Source organism: Mustela nivalis, assembly GCF_964662115.1.
Source record: "Mustela nivalis genome assembly, chromosome: 1".
Taxonomy (NCBI): domain Eukaryota; kingdom Metazoa; phylum Chordata; class Mammalia; order Carnivora; family Mustelidae; genus Mustela; species Mustela nivalis.
The window spans coordinates 207,074,942-207,095,636 of NC_139020.1; the positions used below are offsets into that span (position 1 = coordinate 207,074,942).

At 47.4% G+C, this 20,695-nt stretch overlaps 1 protein-coding gene across 10 annotated transcripts in view; it reads left to right on the forward strand.

Moving 5' to 3' along the window:
* Positions 1-20,695, forward strand: part of CACNA1A (calcium voltage-gated channel subunit alpha1 A) — a 285,358-nt gene that overhangs the window by 174,419 nt on the left and 90,244 nt on the right. For 6 of the 10 annotated variants that reach the window (XM_082729513.1, XM_082729518.1, XM_082729515.1 and 3 more), the window contains 4 exons: positions 13,927-14,030; positions 15,125-15,240; positions 16,351-16,405; positions 17,443-17,540. In XM_082729513.1, coding sequence (XP_082585639.1) covers positions 13,927-14,030; positions 15,125-15,240; positions 16,351-16,405; positions 17,443-17,540 — 373 coding nt within the window. Of the gene's footprint in view, positions 1-13,926; positions 14,031-15,124; positions 15,241-16,350; positions 16,408-17,442; positions 17,541-20,695 lie in introns of all 10 variants that reach the window. The other 4 variants (XM_082729516.1, XM_082729517.1, XM_082729519.1 and 1 more) reach the window with 1 other exon arrangement.

Genomic DNA, 20,695 nt, shown 5'->3' on the forward strand with positions numbered 1-20,695 from the left:
AATGTCCATGCATGTGTGCATGAAGCCCCCTGCCCCGGGCCAGATGGAGCCATGAGTGGGAGAGAAGGCAGGCCAGGCATGGTCCAGGGGCAGGGCTGGATTTGTTCACATCATGATCCAGGGCACACGTCTAGGTTCTAAATTCCACCCTGACCTTCCCAGTGCTTATGAAGGTATGTTTACAAAGGCGAAGCATACAGCATATTTTATTAAGTAGCTTTTAAATATTTACACAGAGTATGTGGGCCTCCATCAGTACTCTTGTCTGAGATCTTGAAAACATTAGAGACAGGCCCACCTGCCCCACTTGCATCCTGTTTCCTATCCCTCCACCAGGTGCCACCCCTTCAGCTCCTTGGTGTATGCTCTCTGTGTTTATGCAAATATAAGTGTAATCAAATTTATATCCTCCTCCCTCTTTCTTAGCCCAGAGTGTAGCATTCGATGCCTGCTGTTTTGTTCTGTGATTTTGGTGGTGGTGGGGGGGGTCTCATGACAACATATCCTGGAGATCTTTCCATGGTAGGACATGGAACATGACCTCGTTCTTTTGTACAGCTGCATAGCAGTCCATTGTTTGGTGGGCTGTGGTTCATTTAATCAGTTCTCCCAGAGACAAATGCTTGGGTGGTTCCCCATCCTCTGACATTGAACTCAGAGCTGCCATGAGCCCTACTGCATTTATGTCTTTTCATCCTTGTGCAGAAATAGCAGGGGTTGGTGGTGTCCATTCCCAGACGTGGGATCACTGGGTCAACAACTAAAGTGTATTTATAATTTTGATAGATATTTAGATGTACAGGTTTTAGAACTCTCTCTGCCCTAAACACAGCACACCTTCCTCACTCCCCTGTCCCTCCCCCCGCCGAGTCGTCACCTGTCAGCAGCTGGAGATGGGTAGAGTCAGGAATACAAGGTGCCACAAGTGTAGTGACCTCATTGGGCTGGTCCACATATACCTCTGTTGACTCACAGAGGTGTCCTCTCTGCCTGCGTAAATGCTGAAATTGCCAGTTAAGGTTCTGCCATATGAGCCAGGGCTTGGCCTGCGGGGGAAGCAACACCATGTTTCTTCCTACATGTGGGGCTGCTGAAGTCTCCTCCTGGAGACTGGTGGCAGTTGAGGTTTCTTAAGGAAGGTTCCCCCTTGGGGGTGGATGGAGATTTGCAAGAACCTTATCTATCCTTTTGATCAGTGGCTCATTTTTGGGTGGGGCTGAGAGTACAGCCTGGAAGTGGATTGCAAAAGTGCCATGGACAGCTGAGCATGTCACATACTGCACAAGCCACATCTCAGGAGTGTAATTTGTATTGTAGACTACCATTTTTTGGTATTGTATTATTGGTATTACCAAATAGTGGTATTTGGTATTATAGTTCACCATTATTACAGTTTTTTGACAACTATAAAGAACGTAAGAAGGAGACATGGTGTCCTAATTTGTATAAAGACCTTGTCTAAGCATAGCATCCTAGAAACAGACCACAGATCTAAGAAATGTTCAGTCTCTCTCTTGGGCCTCACTTGCAAAGAGCTTGGATCAAAGATTACACCCAATCGGCAAAAGCTTGCTGGGGGATTTTTATGGGTTCTAGATTTTTGCTTTGCAAGGATGGTGTGAGAGACAGCTGCAGAGGGAAATGAGCCCTGCTGGAAGTGAAACAGAGCCCGGGGCCAGGAAGGTAAGGAACTTGGACAGAGAATGGGACTGAGGAACAGAAGCTAAGAAAATTGTGAACATGGGAAAGGGTTGTGTCCAGAGAAAGTGTCCAGAGGTTCAGAGGAAGACACTGGGGATGTACTTAGTAGTGGGAGAGGAAGCATGAGCAGGACGACATATTTCCAGAAGATTCTCTAGTCATAAGCACCATTGTTGGAAGAGATACTTGTCCTAGAAGCTTAGAGCTGAGCTGTCTTTAGGGAAACAAGAGGAGGGGAAGTGGTGAGAGCACAGTCAGAAACCAGACTGCCTGGGTCCCCATCCTGACTCTACCACTTCCTTGCTGTGCAACCTTGGGCAAGTCACTTGGCCTCTCTGTACCTCTTTCCACTTGTGCAGTATGAGCAGAAGCATGGTCCTACCTCACAGGGCAGGAGGACTGAGTGAGCTGGGTACATGTGAAGTGTTTAGAACAGTGCCTGGTCCTCAGCAAGCTCTGCATAAGGCTGAATTCTCCACCCTGGTAGGCATGGCTCTCAGAAACATATGAATTTCTTATCATAAAAACCCCAGCAACCCCAGAAGTCTACCCCAGAAGTAGAGTGAGCTGTGGGGTTCCACTTCATTCCCCACCCTCACCCTCAACACACTGGTAGCTGTTCCTAACTCCAAGTAGCCTTCTAGAACTTTACATGTACTTACATCCCACCATCATCCTGTGAGTAGAAACTCCACCCATGATCTGGGCCCGATGTGAGTCTACAGCAGTAATAAAGTAGCATGAAGTGGTGGCAAAAGCAACAGACATTAGTTATCTCCCAGTCTGGGTGCCAGAAGCGGCCTATCAAGGCATTAGCCCTCTTGGCCTCCTCCAGCTTCTAGCCAACAATCTTTGGCATTCCCTGGCTTACACATTCTCTGCCTTCCACGTGAACATCCCATCTTCACTCGGCTGTCTTCTTATAAAGACATAGGTCATGTTGGATTAGGGCCCACCCTACTCCAGCACCCTCTGGTCTTAACTAATGACCTCGGCAATGACCTGATTTCCAAATAGGGTCACATTCTGAGGTCCTGGGGGTTAACACTTCAATGTATCCTTTTGGGGGGAGGTATTATTCAATCCATAACACCTCCCAGATAAACTACTGGACCTGAACCCTTGTCTAGGGCTTCTCAAATTAAGACACAAACTTAATACAACCATTAAAGCCTCTCATTGTCAAAGGCAGGGGGCGAAGGTGACTGCCTTTGAGTTTCTGCTGCTGAGGACAGAGCTGCTGCTTTTCTAGGCATTTGGGCTCTGCTGTTGTGTTCTGCCCTCTGCCAGCCCAGCCTTCTCAATGCCTCTGGCCACAGGCAGCCACAAGGTCTGGAATCTTTATCCTCTGTATTTGTGCTAGAGCCGAGGCCCATGGGCATGGCCTCGCTGGCCTCTGGCAGGTGAGACCCAGGAGTAGAGAGTCTGGGTGCACCAGCTCCAGGTTTCTTAGAATCCATGAACCAGATGGATGCCACCTGCCTGGGTGGGCAGGACTTTACAATCCCAACATCTCATTTCTTTTCTCAATATCATTGATAACCATTTGATTATTCACGAATTGTTGAGCACCTACGGTATGCTGGGAAATGGGCAGGTGGCAGCAGGGGAAGGAACCCACCACCATGAAGAAGATGGACAAAAACCCTCGCTCTGGTAGGGGAGATGGACAGAAACATTAAACATGATAAATCAAAAACTTCATCTATCGTGGGACATAGACAGTAAGCAAATGCATAACAGGGGACGTGGTGACATGCCCTGTGAGGACAAAAGAGCACAAGAGGAAGGCGGGGCTAGTCTAGGTCAGCAATCAGGGAGGGCTCCTCAGAGGAAGTGACATTTCCAGAGAGAAGGAGAGCGCCAGACGGATGTTTGTGGGAGAGCATTCTTGGCAAAGGAAACAGCAGTAGCTCACCTACATGGCATGTTCAGCCCCCTTCCAGGTTTTCCCAGTTTTGATTTGTTCCTTTTCTTTTCTGCTTGGCTTCCTGGTTAAATCAAGCGCCTTCTGGAAAAAGCCTAACCCCAGCTAATCAGCAGCGTTGTCAAAGATTTATATCAGGATGTGCATCTCAGCATTATTTGTAAAAATAGAACAAAACTGGAAGCAACTGGTTCAGTACCGTATGGTCCCTTCGTATGATGGAATATTACGTCGTCATTAAAAAGCATCTGTTGGGAGAATATTTACGGATGCGTAGAAATGCACACTGTAGAATGACGAGTGGGGAGAACTGATTTTTTTTTTTTTTAAAGAATCAAGGTTAGTTGGGGCGCCTGGGTGGCTCAGTGAATTAAAGCCTCTGCCTTCGGCTCAGGTCATGATCCCAGGGTCCTGGGATCGAGCCCCACATCGGGCTCTCTGCTCGGCAGGGAGCCTGCTTCCTCCTCTCTCTGACTGCCTCTCTGCCTACTTGTGATCTCTGCCTGTCAAATAAATAAATAAAATTAAAAAAAAAAAAAAAGAATCAAGGTTAGGTAAACCTATGTCTTAGCTCCAGCTGCCATTAGAAGAGTATGCAGCAGGCGGCTTCAACAACAGAAACTCATTGCTCACGATTCTGGATGCTGGAACCATAGGGCCAACACGCTGAGGACTCTCCACCTGGCGTAAGGACAGCCGGCTTCTTGCCAGGAGAGACAGCTAGCTAGCTCTGTGGTGTCTCTTCGTATAAAGACACTAACCTCATCATGGGGCCCCACCTGTGTAACCCCCTCGAACCCTGACCAACTCCCAGAGGCCCCGCCTCCTAACACCATCACACTGGGGCTCAGGGTTTCCACACATGATCGTAGGGGTTGCGATCCACTTCAGCCTGTCCCATCTTCTGCTCTCAAGTGTGTACATTTGAAAATATACATTAGGGAAAGAAAGGCTAGAACGCACTGTACCAAGATGGCCTCTAGAGAGTGGGGTTCAGGAATCTTTATCTTCCCGATTCTTCTCTGTATTATCAATTTTTCTACTGTGAGCACAATTTCCTTTTGTAATCAGGAAAAAAAATAGGTTTGTCTTGTTATAGATTTAAGAGGGAAAAAAGGTATTTTTGCTTATTATGAGAAGGGGGGAATGAATATTTTCTGGGTGTGTCCACAGTGTGTTGGCTACTCACCCGTCCAGAGAGAGTGAACACCAAAGGCTCAATTAATATAGCAATAATCAATGCTCATTCTTATTGTTTTACTACTAAATAAACAAATTAAATGAAGAAAAAGGACATCTTCCTTATGGAAGAATTCCGTTTAATATAAATGCAGATGCTCCACTTCTAGAAGCAGGGTTGAGTCTCCCCCATCATTGGAGGGTAGGCTGGACTTAGTGACTCACTTCCAGAAAATAAAGTAGGGAAGGGAGAGATGAAGTCATTTTACAGTGGGGAAACCTCGCAGACACCACCTGAAGCAAGGGACCAAGGTCAGACACCCCCCCCCCAACCACACACACACTATCGTATGACCCCTGACGGATGTGATGGGCAGGGGACCTCACCTCTGGTTTTCTTCCCTAAGATTCACAATCCCAGTGTAATCATGAGCAAAACATCAGACAAACCCAGACTGGAGGGTGTTCCGCCAGATACTGGCCAGTCCTGTCCCAGACTCTCAAGGTCATGATATATGTAAGGGAAGACTGAGAAATTATCACAGACCAGAGGAGCCAAAGGAGATGTGACAACTGGATGTGACGTGAGGTGCTGGAACAGAAAGGAGACATTAATGGGAAACTGACAAAGTTCAAATAAAGTCAGGAGTTTGGTTTATAAATAACCTGAGGGGGAGAGAGGACTATCCCCCGTTTTACAAATAAGATTCCGAGATAGAGAGTGTGGCCGGAGGTTGGTAGCTGGGACGTGCAGGACCAGGTGCCCTGAACTGAACCCCAGGAAAGAGATATGGGGGAAGGGAAGGAGAGCAGTTTAATTTTTTTTTAAGGTTTTACTTATTGATTTGAGAGAGAGAGCATGAGTGGGAGGAGGGGCAGAGGGGAGGGAGAAGCAGGCTCCCCACTGAGCATGGAGAGCCATTTAATTCTTAAAGGAGTAATTTCTTCAAACTCTCTTTAAGTCTGGGGCAGAAAACGTACATTAGGGGCCAAAGAGCCTACATTAGAGAATTCAGGGATTCTTTATGGTTTTTGTGTTATTGACATACAAGTTTGAGATGTACAAGATGCTGATCTGACAGACGCATCATTACCCAGTGAGTTTAGTGAACATCGGTCACGTGATAGAGTGGCCCAAACTTGGTTTTTTTGCCCCAGGTGGTGGCGGCGGCATGGGGAAGCTCAGGAGCGCTGTGCTGGCCCAAAGCAGCCTGGAAGCAGCGTGTGGGTGATGGGAACTGCCCTCTCTTGGTGGATACAAGGGGAGAGGCATGGGTCCTTCACCCAGGACCTGTCGTGAACAGCATGGGGGTCCTGGCAGGACCAACACTACCTAAGTTCATTTTTGGCTGCCATTCACTGAATTTATCAGATGCCACACATCTTCTTGTACTGTCAGTCAATCCATAAAACAACATCGTGCGAGAGGCATTTTTAGACCCATCATCCGGATGAGGAAACTGAGGTCCACAGGGATAAAGCAACCTGCCAAGGTCCTATAGCCAAGCATGGTGAAATCTGGATTCGAACCCAGCACTGCGAACTCATCATCCCACCCCCTCCCCTTTGTTTGACTCTCCCCTTCTCTTCCTCCTCCCCCTCTTTCTTTGTGTCTTTTATGTCGTATCTGTCTCTGTCTCCTCCTCCACCTGTTTTCTCCTTCTCCATCTCTCTGCTTTACTGTGTGTCTCTCCCTCGGTTTCTCTCCTTCAGTTAATGTCAGTTAGGAAGACAGCAAGACTGTGCATGGTTGATGATTATAAATGTGTGTCCCTTAACAAATGGTCACTTGTGCTTGAAACTGATCTTTGACCCAAACCCTTTATAATTCGTAGATGCTCCTTTTGGCCAATTTCAAATCATCAAAACTGAGGGGACTTTGAGTCATACATTCATTCAACAAACATTCATTGAATGCCTCCTACATTCATGCACTCTTCCAGGCACTCAGGATATGCAGTGTATGGAAGAGACAAAAATCCCTGTTTGGGGAGAGTTGACATTTTAGTGGAGGAAGCAGGGAATTGGGATCATCAACATAATTTAGAGATTATATATGTATGTGTAAAGGGCAGAGAGTATCTTAAATATTTTAGGCTTGGCAGGCCTTACCATCTCTCTCACAACTACTCAGTCTGCTGTCATAACACAGAAGCAGCCACAGAGAAAATACATAAGAGAATGGTCATGACTGTGTACCAGTAAAACCATAATTTACAAACACAAGTGGCTAGGCTGTGGGCTGAACTTTAAGGAGTCCTGTGTAAGAGGGGAAAGAGAGCTTAGGAGAAAAATTAAACAGGAGAGGAGCTTTGGATTGTCAAAGTGAGGGGTTGCAGTTCTTCTAATAAGCACTGAAGGAGGTGAGGGGGTCACCATGCAAGTATGCTAGGGGAAAGAAGCCCAGGCAGACAGGATAGCCAGTGCAAAGGCCCTGGGGCAGGAATGTTCCTGGCATTTATGAGGAGCAGCAAGGTGGGGAGTGAGTAAAGGAAATGAGGGAGCTGGTGAGGCCAGAGGAGGTGACAGGACCAAATAGGCAGAGAGACTGTGTAATTTATCATCCAAACCGGGACAGTTTTGAGAGCAAATAGGGAAAGGAGGACTCAAAAAATAATTAACAGGCATTGTGTGATCTACAATGAGTATAAACTGGGACATACGACCTCCCTCACAGCCTCTGTGGGACCTTGGCCCTTTCTCGGTCAAACCCGCACCATTTTTATCCAGTATGCTGGGGAATTGGGTGTTCTCCTGAATTGCGTATTTTTTTTCTTAACATCCTCTGCACTTTTTCTGAATGAACCAGGCTCAAAAAAAAAAAAAAAAGAGGAAAATAAACCATAAAACAGAAAGCACTTAAGAATTTTACTGGGACTCAGCCATTAATTTGTTTGATGAGTATTTATTGAACGCTTGCTAAACGCCAGGCGCCACGCTAGGCACCAGCAGTGCGGAGATGAATCAGTCTCTCCTTTAAGGCTCTCACGGGCCAACTATTATAAATATAAAATACTATGTAAGTGCAGCGAAGAGGTGAAGTAGAAAAAAAATCTTTCTGTTGCAAGCCAGAAGGACGGTTCCAGCCCCAGCTGTGCTATCCACACCCTGTGCGAGCTGGCGAGTCATGGTGCCTTCCTCAGCCTGGTTCCCCCATCCCCTGGGTATGGAAACTGTGGGAATCAAGGGGTATTTGTCACTAAAGTGACAGTGGTTGTCCTGCCTGCCTCTTTGTTCCCAGGGAAACAGCCTGATCATTTGGACCTGAGATAAACACAGTCTCCTGTCCATGATACTATTTTTTTTTAAAGATTTACTTATTTATTTTGTGGGGGAGGGGCAGAGAGAGAGAATCTCAAGCAGACTCCCTGCTGAGCATGGAGCCTGACCTTGAGATCATGACCTGAGCTGAAATCCAGAGCCGGACGCTTAACCGACTGAGCCACCCAGGTGTCCCTGCCCTTGGTATTATTTAAACAACCCATTCCGGGGACCTCAAGGTTACCTGCATTCATCATGCCACCAACGCTTAGTAAGTACCTGCTGTATGCCAGGTGCCGTTCTGGGCACTGGGGAGGTGAGGTTTTAGGAACAAAGACTGTCTACAAACAAGCGAAGGTATAAACTGACAAGGTGAATCAGAGAACAAAGCATGCCAGGAAGAGAAAGAATGTCTGGCAGTGCCGGAGGGAGGAACTACTCCTGTGGGTCAGGAGGGCTGGGAAGGCTTATCTGAGCTGGGAACAGTGGAACTGAAGAGTGAGTGATGAGGAGGCATCAACCACACCAAGATCGAGGAGACTCTGGGCTCCAGGGGACACTGGGCTCCAGACAGAGGCTCAGAGAACAGATACAACTAGTGCGTTGTAATCTTGAACTTTACCTTTTGGTGTACCGATTTCTCCATCAGACATACCAGAGACATTGTTTTTCCTCACCTTCCTCATGAGATCCATAGAAGGATCAATGAGAAAGTGGCATTTGAGAAAGCCCTGAAGGAGATGAAGGAGCAAACCAAGGAGATAATCAGGGTGTGTCAGCCAGGAAAATGTGTCATGCTGCAGTAAGTAACAAACATCCCATGACATTAACAACAGATCTCTTTTCTTGCTCACACTACGTGTCTAGCATGGGTTGGCAGTGAGGGAGAAGGGGCTGTGCTCACCATTGCCACTTGGAAGCCAGCCAATAAAACAGCTAGGACATTGCCACTTGCTGTCCCAAATAGAAAAAAAGCCCCAAGGGTCCCACGGTGACAGTTCAGTGTTCCAAAGTGGCACAGCTGTCTCCACTCACTCCTTATCGGCCAGCACTCAGCATGAGGCCCTCAGCCAACCACAGGGGGACTGGGACGGGCCATCCCACCATATCACCAGAAATACTTAGTGACAGCACTAATAAGAAATAGTGTTCCAAGCACTGGAATGCTTTGAGCCTTTGGGAAAAAGACAGGACTCGTAAGAACCCGTCCTTTTCAGGATTCCTGATTATGACAGGTGAGCAAGTTTCCATCCTCCTCCATTTCGCCAACCAGACTCGTGCACACACCCGCCCTTTTCTGAACTGCCAAAGGAGGTCAGACCCAGGAGGGGACGTTTGGACCCCCTACATTGTCTGCTATCACAATAGCGGTGGCAGCTCTAGCCTTCTTGGGAAACGTAGTTCCCATACTGTTCGCAAGCAGACCCCAGGGAAAGCCCACCTCCTTATCAAAAATTGCATCCACCCCTCCCCCAACTTCTCCTCCTTGAGTTGTTGGCTCTAGAGCATGGACTTGAATAATTTGGGCCATACTGGAAAGAGAACAAGTTCTCTCTCAGTCCCAGGGAGAAAAAGCAAACTAGGGAGGTGGGAGAGGGAGGACAGCTTGGGAACTGATGACGCGGGATGTGTGGGGAACTTGGACCCTCCTCTCATTCAGTCATTCCACAAACATGTATTGAGCACGGCTTGCCTACCTGGCATTGTGCTAGGGAATACAGCAGTGAACAAGAACCAAAAAGAGCACCTAGTGGAACTGACATTCTAGCTGGGGAGATGGACCGTGAGCAGGAGAAATAGGAAAAGTGTAGAGAGGGTGAAGCTAAGGGAAAATCTGGCACAGGAAATGGGATTAGAAATAAAGAGCCATCAGGGAAGACCTTTTGGAGAAAGTGGCATTTGAGCAAAGACCTGAAGAAGAGTGAGGGAGGAACCATGTAGGAATCTGGGGGAAGAGCCTTCCAACGGGGGGAGCAGCAGGTGCAAAGATCCTGAGATGGGACTATATGCCTAGTGTATCTGAGGAGCTGAAAGGAGCCCATGTGACTAGAGAAGAGTTATCCAGGGGCAGACAGGGGCATTGGGGGGTGGGATACCTCTGCCAATTAGTAGCTATATTTGTTTTCTGTGGCTGCCATCACATGGAGATCAGAAACCAGAGACTAAGATGTCAGGAAGGCTATGCTCCATCTGAGACTCAGTAGAACCCTTCCTCACCTCGTTCTGGCTTCTTCCAGTGGCTGTTGACCCTTGGTGCTTCTTGGCTTCCCTCCACACTCTGCCTCCATAGCCATGTGGCCATCCTCTCCCCTGCAGGTCCCTGTCTCAACCTGGTGTTTTCCTCTTCTTTAAAAGGACACCAGTCACATTGGATGAGCCCCCCCCCCACCATCATGACCTCACCTTAACTTGATGGCAGCTGCAGAGACCTATTTCCAAGTAAAGTCACATTCCCACGTACTGGGAGAGTGGGGAGACAAAAGGCAACCCAGAATGGACCTTGGACATGGAACTTTACTTCTCCTTACCCTCCAAGGAGGATGGGAAGAGTTGTGTACCACCTTTTGGGGTCTATGAGAGGATTAACTGAGCTCAGGTAGACTGAGTGCCTGGCACTGGGTATGTCTGTTATTAGGCTGGGCAACATGTCATGGACCAGAGGGGTCCTAAGCCTACTGGGGAGCTGGGTTGGGAGCAGAGTCTGAGATGGAGGGGCTGCCTCAATTCTGAGGGGCCTCTGCTGTTTCTCCCTGTTCCATCCCACCTCTCTTCCCCCACCCGCCACTCTGTCCCCATCCCAAACCTGTTTCCTGAGATGGCCCAGACTTTTTCTTGTGTTGGCTGGTGCGGGCTTTCTCTCCCTTGACTATATTTAGCCTAAGAAATAGGCATGAGAAGCCTCAGCTGCCGCAGCACTGGAAAAGAAAAGCACAAACCCAGTCCTGCCTTCCTGTCCAGCCCTGTTCTGCTGACTCCATTCTTTCTTCCAGAACCTTCTAGAAGCAAAACATCAGAACTTTGGGTGTTTGTTGGAAGAAGGACATGAACAAGGAGCCCTGACATATTAATTGTTTCCAGAACTTGTGCGTGTCCATGATGAAAGTTGGCTTTGTTTGTTGGTTCACTTTGTGTTCCATTTTTTAATGGCGGTACATGACATAAACTTTACCGTCTTAACGATTTTTAAGTGTCCAGTTCTGTGGCAGTTAGTACATTCTCATTGTTGTGCAGCTATCCCCACCACCCATCTCCAGAATTATATCATTATATCTTGCAAATAGACTGTGTCCCCACTGAACACTGACTCCCTGCTCCCTCCTGCAGCCCCTGGTGCCCGCCATCTACTTCCTATCTCTGTGACTGTGACTTCTATAGGGATTGCATAGAAGTAGAATCATAAAGCATTTCTTTTTTTTTAAGAATTTATTTATTTATTTGAAATAGAGAGTGCATGAGAGAGCACAAGTAGGGCGGAGGGCAGAGGGAGAAGGAGGAGCAGACTCCTCACTGAGCAGGGAGCCCGATGCAGGGCTCAATCCCAGGACCCTGGGATCATGACCTGAGCTGAAGGCAGACACTTAACTGACTGAGCCACCCAGGCACCCGCAACCTCTGCCTTTTTATGACTGGCTTATTTCACTCAACATAGTGTCCTCAAGATTCTTCTACGCTGTACCATGGGTCAAAATTTTCTTCCTTTTTAAGGTAAAGTTGATCCCAAAAAATATGGTTAAAAAGTAAAGTAAAATAAGCATACATGAAACCTACAGAGCTTAAGTGAGGAGCTTGATGAATTTTCACAAACTGGGCACACCTGTGTGACCAACCCCCAGATCAGGAAACAGAACCTTCTCAGCCCTGAAAGCCCCTTGGGGCCCCCTCCACAAAGGGTGCCCCATCAGGACCTCGGGCATGGTTGACTAGTTTGCCTGCTTTTGTATTTCATAGAAATGGAATCTTTCATACATGTTCTTTTCTGTCTGGCTTCCTTTGCCTGATACTAACTAACTCAGTAAGGTTTCATGTGACAAGTGGCAGTCATTCATTGCATGACATTCCATTTATTTAACCTCTTATTAATGAGGGTCCAGACCATTTCCAGTTTGGGGCTATTATGAAGATCACCGCTATGAACAACCTTGTCCATGCCATTCATATTTCTGTTGGGTAACGACCCAGGACTCAGAGTGGAATTTCTGGGTGGTAGTACAAGTATGTGATTTAATTTTGGTAGAAATTCCCAACCCCTTTTCCAAAGTGGTTGTACCATGTTTTATGGATTGAATTGTGTCCTCCCTCCCCCAATTCATATACTGAAGTCCTAACACCCAGTACGAGAAAAGTGTGACCTTCATTGGACGTGGGATCATTGTCGAAGATAAGGTCATTAGGGTGGGCCCTAGTCCAATATGGCTGACATCTTTAAAAGAGGGGAAAGAATTTAGACAGAGAGACAGACATGCACACAAGGAGAATGTCATGCAAAGATGAAGGTAAAGATCAGGGTGATGTGTCTATAAGCCAAGGAACCGCCAAAGATTGTCAGCAAACCCCCAGATGCCAGGGGAGAGGCATACAATGGATTCAGCCTCAGAGCCTCCAAAAGGAACCAACCAACCCAGCTGACACCCTGGTCTCAAATATCTGGACTCCAAGAACTGTGAGACAATAAGTTTCTGTTATTTTAAGGCCCCTGGTTGTAGTTCTTTGTTACCACAGGCACAGAGCACTCATACACCATATTACCCTCCCATGGGCAACAGGGAGATTCCAGTTTCTTCGGACTCCCCAACACCTGATAGAATCAGTCTTTCTCATCCTAGTATTTGTGGTTGGTGGGAGCAGGGGCAGGAGAAGTAGCATCGTATGGGTATGTTTAAAGGTGAGCTTTTAAAACCATGTTCCATGGGTGTCCCAGACCTGATGAACCACCATAAGGCTCCCTCTGCTCCAGCTGCTGACACCAGGGCTTCCCCAGCACAGAGGTTACCTCCATGTGCTCTGGGTCCCCACCTCCTGGATCCAGTCCCATGTCTACCACCAATTGGCTCTGGGACCTTGGACTGGCACTTTTATCTTTCTGGGCCTCAGTTTCCCCAGTTAGAAAATGGGCATGATGGTAGAATAGAGTCATCATGAGGATTAAATGAGTAACTAAGCTAACATAGCTAATAGAGCGTCTGGCACAAGTACTCCATGAGCACCTGTTTTTATATTTCTCCCTTTCTTTCTCTTTCTAGTCTTGATTTTCATTCCCTCCTCTTACTTCCTTCTTGGCACAGTGTTCTGCCATCCAGAGAAAAATGTTTGACTTGTAGACATCTTCCCTGCCTTTTTGAAAACTGAGCTGGGCACATCTGGGAATTTTTTTGTGGTTCACATTGAGGCTGCAGAGCATAGAGGAGGGAGACCCTTGAGGAAAAGGCTCACTGCCCTGCCATCTGTCTTGGTGATTTAACCTGGCCTTCAGGCCCTGCCTTCATGCACTTCCTCTAAGGGAAGAGTGTGACTATATCAGGGAGAAGGAGGGAACCAGGGGATCATTTCTACATTTTGATTGGGGTTTTTTTTTTCCTTCTTTTTTCCTGGAGTTTGGTCTGGGATGTTCTCTTGAGTTTCATGCTGGTTCCTGGGTCCTGTGAGGCCTACATGCTTAAGAGGGGGCTTTGTCTGTCTAATGGTACCTCTGGGGTTTCCCCCACTAATTGATCCAGTTCCATTTCTCTCTCTATGCTTCCAGAGCTCCAGGACTCCACAGGCCAAGGACATTTGAGGGCAGAGCTCCCCGTTCTCCCACCTGTCAGGTCATACTTGAGTCCCATGAACTCTCACCTACTTTCCGTCCTCATTTCCCACAGAGCAACGATGCCTCAGGGAACACTTGGAACTGGTTGTACTTCATCCCCCTCATCATCATTGGCTCCTTTTTTATGCTGAACCTCGTGCTGGGTGTGCTGTCAGGGTAAGTCTCTGCTAGTCTCCCCATCCCACACCCCCTCACCATCTTCTGACCATAAAGAGACCATCAAAACTTTGTTTTCATTCTCCAGGCAGAAAATAGCCAGGAAGTTATTAGCAAGTCAGGTACAGGTGCACAGGTTGTGCACTGCTAAAAGTGCCCAGGAAAAGGACTCATGAGGTCTGGATCCAGTCCAACATTAGCTCACAACATTGTACCCCTGGCATTGAGCAACCTCCACCCAGAGAAAGGGGAGGTTCTTTCCAATGCAGACCTCTCATTCAGAAGTCTTACCCAACCACAACCACCACACAAGAAACTTCTATAGACCTTTACTTTTTATAACTTAAATTTTTTAAAAAACCAGTAGATTGGGTTCCCCCTTCCCATTTTCCAAATATACTGTATATTTCCATATACAATCAAACACGCATTTTCATGACACATAGTGTCTCTTATCCCCAGGATTGAATGTGGAGATTGGGGGGCTCCATAAATAGATTTTTGTTTTTCTCATCACAAGAAGTCCAGGGGCTGGAATGGTGGCTCCATGGTGACGTGAGGGACCCCAATTCATTCTAGCTTTCTACTCTGACATCCTTACCAGACAGAGGGTTTCAGTCTCATGGATGCCTCACGGTCTTAAGACGGCTGCCTCACACTCACAAGAGGGGCCACTGCACACTCCAAACATGACAAATAGAGAGGGAACAAAAAGGGGAAGGATATATTTCAGGCTACCCCAGAAATCTTCAGCTTATGTCTCATTGGCCTCACTTAAAAGAGGGCTGAAAATATTCTCTACCTGAGAGTACAGAGAATCAGAGTGGGGTACGCGGCCAGCAGTGGTTGGCATGGCATGGTTCTGTGGCTTTACTTCTTTCCTCTACCTGAGTGCAGTTGTTGGATAAGGTGGGAAGCTGGCAGAAATACTCCCAACCCCTGTGGTGTTCTGATATCTCAGGAGACATGATTTCTCGTGTTAAAGTCTACTGCCTGCCCTCCAGGGATTTCTGAACCCCCAAACACACACACACACACACACACTCCCTAAAATGTCAACAACAGCCACACCTGGCTCTTTCGTGCTTCTGCAGAGAGTTTGCCAAAGAAAGGGAGCGGGTGGAGAACCGGCGGGCTTTTCTGAAGCTCAGGAGGCAGCAGCAGATTGAACGAGAGCTCAATGGGTACATGGAGTGGATCTCAAAAGCAGGTGAGGCCTTCATTCCGAGAGTTTCGGAGCACACGGAGTCCTGCATGCAGCTCACCAGTGGGGGAAGGGAGGGCCCTGATGGCAGGAGAAAGAGGACCTGGTCAGGTGGCCTCGCTTCTCTGCAGCAGGCAATCGGGAACAGGGTAGAGAAACTTTCAGGGTGACACCAGGATAAGGTGTCACGTAATGGCTGAGGGACTTTTGGTTTACATCCCAGCTCTGCCACCTCCTAGCCGTGATGCTCACTTCCCTGCGCTCCAGTTTCCTTAGCTGTTAAGTGGAGATACAATAGCATCTCCCTTGCAGGGCTGGGGACTGTGCAGTAAGAGCTTCCAAGCTAAGCCACCGAGCAAGGGCAGGGCCCAACACACAGTGGGTGCGTGTTTATTGGTTCGGCCATTCAGCAGACGTTTATGGAGCGCCTCCTGTGTATCAGGCACTGTTCCAGGCACTGAGGATATGGCAGTGACCAAAAGACCAAATCCTCACACTTGGGGCTCTTAAATGTTCTACTGAAGGAGACAGAAAATAAACAAGGGCATTTGGTGTTGAGTGTTCCCCAATGCTGAGAAGAAGAATAAAACAGCGTAGGAAGTGGAAAAAAAGCTGGAGGAGGTGGGGTGGTCCGAACGAGGTGGCGTGGAAATAGCTGAGGAGTTGACGTTGGAGCAGAACCCAAAGGAAGCCTTGTGGATGTCTAATGAAGGGAGTTCCGGGCAGAGGAAATAGCAAGTGCAAAGGCCCTGAGGTGGGAGCAGCATCGAGTGATAGCCAGGAAACCGGTGTGGCTGGAGCAGAATATGTGCAGAGGAAAATGGGAGGAAGCAGGGATCAGGAGGTGACAGGGGTGACAGGGGCCACATCAGGCAAGGCCTGATAAAGGTCACGGTAAGGAAGCTGCGTTTCATTTTGAGGGAGGTGGTGTTGGCTGCAGTGAGACTGGGAGTCTGGAAGAACAGAGCAGCACATTTGTAGCTGGTTGAGTTGCCTCAATCAGCAAGAGGAGAAGGAAGGTGGCTGGGCAGACCCTTCTCCTTCCTGATCCAAGGGAACCCAGCCCAGGAGAGGCCTGCAGGCGCTGGAGCTTAACTATGTGCTCTTCCTCTTTAGAAGAGGTGATCCTCGCGGAGGATGAAACCGACGGGGAGCAGAGGCATCCCTTTGATGGTAACTGCTCTGAACCTGGCTCGGGGTGTGGGGGTGGATCCCAGGGGAGACTACAGCAGCCAGGGCTGGGGGAACAGACTATTTGGTTCTAAGAGGCCTCCAGGGAATAGATGCTCAGGGCCCAGGTGACTCCAAGAACAAACACAAGATCAGGTCAGGACCAGGAAGACACAAGGATGGTGCACATCTGCTTCTTGGGGGCATTTCAGGACCTTGGTGTAGGCTTTACATTTTCTGACCTGCCCTTTGTGCTTGAGTCAGGTGCCTCAGTCTTCCTCATCCATCCAATGGGTACAAGAGTAATAATACCTACCTCACCAGATTGTTTATGGAGATTGCATTAATGCTTGCAAATAGAATGCCTGCTACAGCGCCTGGCCCAGGGTCAGCCCCATCTGTGTTCACTAAATAGATCAATAGACAAGAATCCAGCTTACTATTCAGGACAGTCTCCCGTGTTAGAAATTTGGCTAGACAGAGCAAGGACTTTGGATTAAACAATACCGAGATTGAAAAGGAAGTAAAGGAGCTGGAGTTTGATCTCCATAGATTACAAAATTGATTTTATAATTTGGGGGGAAGGGGAAGAGATGGACTCATGGGGGGTGTATGTGACTGAACTCACTGTCCCCTGGAGAGCTCGTGGGGAAGGAATAGAACTTAAATACTGAGCAAAGCCATCCACAGTCCCATCCTGCCTGCAAGTGTGCTGAAGGTGTGCTGCTTTCATGGGAGTCTTTGTATGTCCGGTCCCAGGCACGCCCAAAGGGGAAGGGTGGCTGAGAGCCCAGACTTAGACCGAACAGGACTCGGTTCTCATCTTTACCCCTGGGGCAAAGTCATGTGACATCCATGAGCCTCGGTCTCCACTTTTATAAAATGGGCATACTCTTACTTCCCACCAGCCCGGATGGCCACGAGGATTAGCTAACCCAACAACACATGGCAAGTCCCTGGCCCCAAGAACCCAAGGACACCGAGGTATGGTTCTTTTCTCAAAAAGGGTAACGTCTTTTTCTCTTGCCATGTTTCCATTGTTGGAGCTCTGCGGAGAGCCACCATAAAGAAGAGCAAGACAGACCTGCTCAACCCCGAGGAGGCTGAAGATCAGCTGGCCGACATCGCCTCTGTGGGTGAGTCCCTCCTGCCCCAGCCTGGCGCCCGACTCTCACTGATCGCAGGAAAGATGGGAGCTGGAAGCCTGGGAACCACGTTCCCTCGACTTGGGTCCCTCATCTGACCCCTTTGCACCTGGGTGTCCTGGGGCAGATGATACGATGACAGGAATAACAGCAGTGCCTATCTCCTAATCCTGTTGTGAAAACTTAAAATAATCCACATTAAGCATTTAGCAGGGTGTCTGTCAGAGAATAAGCTCCCAGTCATGATACTAGATGCCATTAGTATTCATTGAGGGGCTGCTGTTATTAGGTGCCCGTTGTGAACGAGACAGGAACCAAATCCCTACCCATGCGGAGCATGCAGTCCGTGTAGCACACGGATGTTGCACAGATAATTACTGAAATAAACCTGTCATGGTAATGGTGCCACGGAGGAGACGCCCTGGGTCCGGCCTGCTCTGGAAGAGTGGGGTGTGATCAGGGAAGTCTTCTCAGAGGAGGTGACACTGAAGCTGAGAACTGAAGGATGAGTAGGAGTTCGCCATGGCAGTGAAAGCAGAGAGGACCATGGGAAAGGCTGTACTCGGTCTGTTGCTGTGGGGACAAACACAAAGGGCAGTGTTTGAGGGGGGGAGACATTTACCCTTTCCCGTGACTCTGAGGGGAGAAGTCATTTAAACTGTATGGCTGGGGCGCCTGGGTGGCTCAGTGGGTTAAGCCGCTGCCTTCGGCTCAGGTCATGATCCCACGGTCCTGGGATCAAGCCCCGCATCGGGCTCTCTGCTCAGCGGGGAGCCTGCTTCCTCCTCTCCCTCTCTGCCTGCCTCTCTGCCTGCTTGTCATCTCTCTCTGTCAAATAAATAAATAAAAAATCTTAAATAAAAAAAAAATAATAAAAAAAATTAAAAAAAAATCTAAACTGTATGGCTGGAGGAAGGAAGAATGGAGGAGAGAGGGAGAGGTGGAGGAGGGAGAGAAGAAGAAGGAAGAAAAGAGAGACAAGGAAAAACTAGAGGCAGAGAAGCAGGAAGGTGAGGGGAGCCTGGGTGACTCAGTAGAGTACGAATCTCTTGATGCCGAGGTTGTGAGTTCGAGCCCCACGTTGGGTGCAGAGAGGACTTAAAAATAAAATACTCTGGGGCGCCTGGCTAAGTGTCCAACTCCTGATCTCAACCCCGATCATGATCTCAGGGTCTTGAGGTCGAGCCCCATAGCCGGCTCTGTGCTGAGCGTGGAGCCCCCTTAAAATTTTCTCTCTCTCCCTCTGCCCCTCTGCCCCTCTGCCCCCCGAAAAAAAAAAAAACAGAAGGAAGGAAGGGGAGAAGGGAATTTAACATACACACAGAGCTCTAGTCCACAGGCACCAACTGTTCTCTACTCTGCTGTTTTCCCTCCACCCTAGTTTTTGACCTGAATGCTAAGTTTTGACATCATTCCTCCTGCAGTGCCCATACTCCAAAAGAGCGCTACACTACAGTTTGCTTGGCTGTGGTTCCGTCATATGGTGTTGGGAGTTGTTTCCAATTTTTGCCCCAACTAGAAGCACCGCGGCGAACATTGATACACAATTACTCCCCCCACCCTTTGGGCGTGTTTCCTTGGGGATAATTACAGGATCAAAGATATTAACAGCTTTTCAACTCATTATTCACAGAGCCATTCTGAGTTTCCAAAGCACTGAACCCATTTATAAACCTGCCAAGTACTCATACGATCACGAATCCCTCCCCCCCACACCCCGGCCACTGCGCATTTTCCGTTTCATTTTCTTTCCCAGTGAAGTAAGTCTGTAATGATACCTTAAAGCTTGTTTTAATTTGCATTTTTTATTTCTAGCCAAAACACTCTTTTCCTTGTAATGATGAACTCGTCCTATTTCAACTTGTGGACTCTATCTGTTTCCTTCCTTCCAGCAAGTTCAAGAACAGGAGCACTCTGTCGGTGCTCTGGGTATTTGATGGGTTCTGTCTGGCCCACACCTTTTGCCAATTAGGTTGCTTTCATTTTTTTTTTTTAACGTTTTGTTGTATTTTGATAGGCGGACACATTTTGTTCAGACCTCTTGTTTTAAATGCCAGGTGCTAAAAAAAAAAAAAAATTGGTATACTCAAGTCAGGATCTCCCCTATGGATAAGATTAGGCACCTGCTCTTAATTGATGGAGAAATTATTTTCATCAGTCATTCTAGAAAAAATGAAAAAGTGATACTACTCAGTGTTGGCAAGGATGTGGGGAAATGAGCATAGTCATATGCTGTTGGCAGGAGTGTAATCCGCAGTGTTTCTGATATATGGTTTGGTATTATTTAATTATAGATGTTTATATTCTTTGACCTAGCATTTCCACTTCAAAAGCATTTCTTCCATGTGTGCAAAAGGCCTATGCCTCTTCTCAACAGTGTTGTTTCTGGTGTTCAAAAGAGTGAAAACCAGGGGTGCCCGGCTGGCTCAGTCAGTGGAGCATGCGGCTCTTGATCTCAAGGTCATGAGTTCGAGTCCCACATTAGGTGTAGAGCTTACTTAAAAATATAATTTTTTTTTTTTAAGTGAAAACCATGGGGCACCTGGTTGGCTCAGTCAGCTAAGTATCTGGCTTCATTCAGGTTGTGATCTTAGGGTTCTGGGATCAAGCCCCACATCGGGCTCCCTGCCCAGTGGAGAATCTTCTCCCTCTCCTTCTGTAGCACCTCCTTTCTCATGTCTCTCTCTAGCTCTCTTTCTCTCTCTCCCTGTCAAATAAAGAAATAAAACAAAAAATTTTTTTAAAGAGGGAAAACCAGAAACAACCCACATGCCCAGAAATGGGTAAATGACTAAAGAAATTACATGATTTATACATGATGGACTATTACATGGCCAGGAAAAAGAACAAGGTTTCTACTGGCATGGAAAAATGTTTGAAATCAATTTCTCAGTGAAAAAAGCAAGTTGCACAGCATTATATAAAATTTATGATCCCATTTTAAGAACAATATTAAGTATAAGAGCTACTTAATAAAAATGTGGAAATTGAAAAAAATTTTAATGTGGAATTTGGAGGATTGCAAGGTCTTTTTACTTTCTATGTGACATTTTTCTAAAACATACAAATTAGTGATGGGCATTACTTCTGAAATGAAAAAAGTAATTAGATAAGTTTAAGTTACTTAAAAGCGACAAAGACTAATT